This window comes from Lottia gigantea (assembly GCF_000327385.1).
Source record: "Lottia gigantea unplaced genomic scaffold LOTGIsca_3, whole genome shotgun sequence".
Taxonomy (NCBI): domain Eukaryota; kingdom Metazoa; phylum Mollusca; class Gastropoda; family Lottiidae; genus Lottia; species Lottia gigantea.
The window spans coordinates 5,311,825-5,317,212 of record NW_008708986.1 but is presented as its reverse complement, the minus strand read 5'-3'; the positions used below and the strand labels follow the sequence as shown (position 1 = coordinate 5,317,212).

General features: G+C 34.8%; 1 protein-coding gene across 1 annotated transcript; it reads right to left on the bottom strand.

Annotated features, from left to right (window-relative positions):
• Positions 1 to 2,328: 2,328 nt before the first annotated feature.
• Positions 2,329 to 4,721, bottom strand: LOTGIDRAFT_153476 (hypothetical protein; the record flags this gene model as incomplete). Its single annotated transcript, XM_009057361.1, has 2 exons — positions 2,329 to 2,364; positions 4,251 to 4,721. 2 exons carry the CDS (start codon positions 4,719 to 4,721, stop codon positions 2,329 to 2,331), a joined length of 507 nt encoding a protein of 168 aa, XP_009055609.1.
• Between the last annotated feature and the right edge of the window lie 667 nt (positions 4,722 to 5,388).

The following is a 5,388-nucleotide window of genomic DNA, read 5'->3' as shown; positions in this document are numbered from 1 at the left end:
TGAGGATCCCAGACAATAACAGCCTTTCAATTTTATGAACTTCATAATATGTATTATTCAGATTATGTTCCGACTAATATTCACTAACGTTTGTCATTATTGTACAATATTATCGCCCTAAATAATGTAAACTAGGAATTGTATGAGTTAAATGTACCTGACAAATAATAGTCTGGAACACAAAGTCCCTAAAGTCTTTAGATGTCGATCACGTTAACAGGTTTTATTTTGAAAGTGTTTCACAACTCATTTCATATGTTTTGAGCTAAACCATCGATACGTCCATATGTCATAAGAGATTATAGTGTCTTACAAATGACACTGATGTCCTTGAACATTTTTACAATTATTCTCGGATTGATACCAGGCAAGATAGGATATACTTACTCTTCTAGATATCTGATAACATTTTTCATTATGAAATACCTATTCATTCATAATTTTATTTTATAATACTTATATTCTAGTCACCACAGCGAACATTTTATATAATCACTCTAGATGTGCCTCAAGAGACATGGTTGATCTTTGCAGAAACAACTGAATCGTGTTCGAACAAATTATAAATTCCTCACCAACTATTGCTGTGGTTTAAGAGAGTAACCTGTCTACAACCACGTTGTATAATTCTATGTTTATTCTTTTAATGGTGTCAAATCAAGGCCAGAAACGGGTGCAAATTAAATTGTGAATAAAAAAGTTAACATGAAATAAATGGAGTTTTACGTCTTACTTTGGGTTAATAAGAAGGGCAACGCTATGCAGTGTACTTTTTTAATTTCCAACTTTCTAGGGATCTTTAATATGAACAGATTGTAAAACACTGGGCCTCAGGACTAGACGCCTTTCAGGTTTCCAGGTCAGTCCATCCAACTCGCATTACTGACCGGGTTGAAAAGGTTATATTCCGACCTGTCTATGAAATAAAAATGAAACTTTTGGAAAATATTTTCATATTGATGGAATATAAAATAGTTTTAAAAGAATCTGAATTCGTTTCTTTATTTTGAGACAAAGATTACACCACCATTTAGTCTGATTGAGATACTTTGAGAAGGAGACAATATAATAGTTTAAGACATTAGGACATTAAACAATTTGAAATTTTTATTATATTTTAATGGATGTCTGGCAAATTTAACTACAGTTTAAGAACATTGTCTATTACATTGAGTCTTGGATCCGATACATTTTAACTGTTTACCAAAAAGTCAGTACATGGGCCTTACCTTTGTGACCTGTATCTGCATGGACTTGAACTGCTAGACCCGCGTGATCTGCATCTGCAGGGGTATCGCCTACCTGCATGACACATATCCAAATCGGATTCTCTTTCAGGGCCTATATCAACATGGGCTTTGCCCGCTATACCTGTATCTACAATAGCTTCACCAACTATACCTGTATCTGTGCCTGCATAAACTGCTAGACATGTATCTAACTTAGCTTAACCGTGCGTGGCATCTATCTTCATATTGGTTTACCCGTAATTAAACGGGCTTTACCTGTATGACCTGTATCTACATGGCTTCACCTGCATGACCTGCTTTATCTTCACATTTATCTATCCATGTATATACATTAGCTTCTCCCCCTGTAACTGTATCTACCTACATAAACTTCAATTGCTCTAATTTGGCCAAACCGTGCAAGACCCGTATCTAAATGGGCTTTACCTGTGTGATCTTTATCTACATGGCTTCACCCACTAGACCACTGACTAGACGGGCTTTACATGCGTGATCTGTATCTGAACCTACTAGACCTGTATTTAAATCTAAATGTCCTGCAACATATATCTGCAACCCACATGCGCTTTACCTACAGTGTGACTTGTATCTGAAGGGGCTTCAACTGCGTGACCTGTAAACTCAAAATGCAATGCATCTTCAGTGGGGGTATACTAATGCTCCTTTCTGTTATATAGGTTCTATTACAATCAGATAGAGATTTCTATTCTTGCTCTACACGTGAAAGTAAGGTGATTTTATTTTTCATTATTCCGGTCGTTCCTTCCTAGATGTTGTTGAAAATAAGTTGTGTCATCCAATTCGATAAAATATGATTTTAACTGAAGACTACATAATATTCTACAACAATAAGTAATCGAAATACTACACTTTAATTAACAATAGGTTATTATTTCTAACAAAGCTCGCGATTATACGCCATAACAAAGTCCACGATTATATATCATATAGTGTTGTCATAATTTACCATTGACTTTATCCATAATGTACTTTTGAGAGATTAGAGAAAGTAAAGGGTAGTCACGTACTTCTTAAGGCTATTAATTAGCCACCTTTGTACAAAGGCTAAGACAAGATCTTAACAATAATTAAATAATGTTCTTATTAAAGACACCTGCAAAGAGAAAATCAATGCTTAAAGAAAGAAAGGCGTATCCTTGAAACCCACAGGTAATCGTTAGGGAATATAGCAAGCAATATTGAAATAATGTGAAAAGAACACATGTATTTCAATTGTGTAAATAATGAAATAATTTCATTTTTAAAATTCAGATTGAATAAAGTGTATTGATTAAAGATATCGTGTTCATAAAAAGCACAATGTTCAGAGCGTGTAACCTGCCGTGGCCTATCGACGCTGTAAGTATGCTGTATTGTATAATAATGCTATCAATGAGGAAGATCATTGTCAAATAATTAACTAAGTGTCATTGAAGTCATCAATTCATATCATTTTGCAGGATTCCCAAGCATCCCATTTTAGCTTAAAATTTGGAAATGTGAATGAAAATCGTTCGCGGTGACACAATGGTATTAGACGCAAATAATACATAAAAGTTCCAAAGTTACTTTTTTAGCTTTTTAAATGATTGACTTGAAATTTTACGGTTTTTTCTTCTCCTATTTGTGCTATTGAAGACGGGCAACGATGTGTATAGTATGCAATTGATTTTCGATCACAGTCAAAGGATCTTTAACACACATAGCTTGTTTATTGGATCTTGGTTTATTGTGTCATACGAACGAACGACTTTACGCTTTTTCCATTCCCCATCCACATACAATCCTTGATCCCTGACAGAGGGATATGGATTTAGCAAATTCTAGCGTGATATGTTGACCTTACCTACAACTGCACCGATCACCGGACTGTTGACTTGCTTTCCATTGAAGACAACAAGTTGAAAATAGCAATTTGATCAGCCTATAGTTAAATAATACAAAACATTGTATACAACAGATACAGTAATATCTCTAGGGATGACAATGAACCAAGATGTCCACAGTTGATAACTATACAGTGTTATCATACATAATTCAATTTACTTTTGACCTAATCTAGCATAGACAATGTCTCCCTCTAGATTATTTATTACTCCTCTTTAAACAGAACTTAATTGAATATCTTACTCCCGAGATAGACTTTGAAAAATCGCCCAAGCATGAGTACAGTGCTAAAACAGTTGTTATCGCCTTGTCTGGTAAATTTACAATTTTCGATATTTATCACAACTAAAATTATCTACAATCGGCAGTTGTCTTTCATTTATGGACCCGATGCTACATTGTTATGTAATATGTAACATTAAAACCCTATTTTGCCTTTCAGGTAAAATGTGATTGTGTTTTCATTAATGGGAAAAAATCAGGATATGAAAAAACATCAATCCAAACACATTGTCCTTCAATAATTGATCTAAGATAATCACCTATAGCTGAATCCGATATTTGACTATTAGCCAAAACAGACTCTCAATCAACGATCCAACAATTACTAGTATCAACATCATTCTGACCGCAAACGTTATCTCAACGCGGAAAATAACATCCGTCATCATTTCAAAATGGTTAAACTCTTTTTTCAATACATTAAGGTTAATTCAAAGTTATTGAGTATGGTTTTATTGTTGTAGTGAGTTTTAGTATATTTTAATTCTGATCAATTGTGTTCTGTGTGTTTTAAGTTTCTTTTCGAAATGTACAGACATATTCCAATATAACACACATATAAGTACAATGATTTTCTACAAATGTTATTTGTATGTTCATCTATTTAGATAATGTGCGTTTGAATTACTCTCCAAATGTTTTTTGTGTTCGTTGTTCCTTAATTAAAGCCCTGTTTTGGAAAAGATGCGTCCCAAACGACGAATTAATTGAAACTTATTTCGAAAGGTATTTGTATGTTAATGTAGGTCACGAAGGAATTTAGTGTACGGTGTTTATCTCTGTATTTTCATCTTTTTTCGACAAAAGTCAATTGTGAAAAATAGCACTTACCTCGACCTTGACAACACAGTTATCCTTTCCAGTGCAGACTACTTCCGTAGATTGTGGCAAATTCAAGAAAAAAGACACACTTTTAGCTGGAGAATTTTCCGTCAGAGGTGTAGATCCATGTTTTGTTAATCCAATAGCACCAAGCCCAGTTAAGGAATCTTGTGAAATATCACTTGGGTATTTAAAAGATAATTCCAGAGTTCGTTTGGGGGACAGATCCCGCGGGAAAAAAGTAACACTTTTGGTAGCAGGTGAATCTTGTGGTGATCGAGTTCTGCCTGGTGAATTCGGATAAGATCTAACACTGTGAGGTGTACTACTAATTCGTTGAACTAGTTTGTGTTGACCCTGTTTAGATTGGGATCGTCCTTGAAGCACCGTCGGAGCAGACCGTCGACGGGGAACGGCCCGTGAGGCACTGCTCCGACGCGGCTTGCGCACCATGGTACCTGCCCGTGTCAACATGGACATGTCTAAGTACTTCCACGTTTTGATACCTTGATACCGGTAATATTGTCAACAGTCATGACGGTAACAGTTTTACCGTGAGCAAGTTTCAAGAGTAATATAGTGACAGTGATTTGTGGCGTGTTAACAATTGATCCGATGTTGTGTGACACTAAGACATGACGACCATTTCCATCTACCAACTTGTCGTCTTTCTCTATGTTGTTAATAGATAGCGAGTAGTCCATTCATTAATACTTAGACACAAAACAGGTCTAGTAGAAAATCCATTTTTATAGAGAAAAACCAATATTTTATTTTAGTGCAGTTTAGTTTCGATCTAAAATATCATATTCTATTTCAAAGCATAAAAAAGGAAAAAAAAGAAGAATACAAGTCGGCTAGACTTTAAAGAAACTAAACAAAGTAGTTTTCTCAGTTATCAAAGACCGCATTGAAAACGATGTAAGAGTTAAACAGGCTACACATAAATTGGAAAAAAATTCGTGTACTGCAATGAATGTTCTATCAAACAAATGAAGAAAATGGGTACGAAGTCACTAGAATTTGTTGTGTGGCATGCTGATTATTGAAATTTTATAATTTTTATTATATATTACTTATCGATGGCGATATGTTTAGTTAATGGCTTATTTCGTGTCCTGGGGTTGATCGTAGGGACGACAAAGAT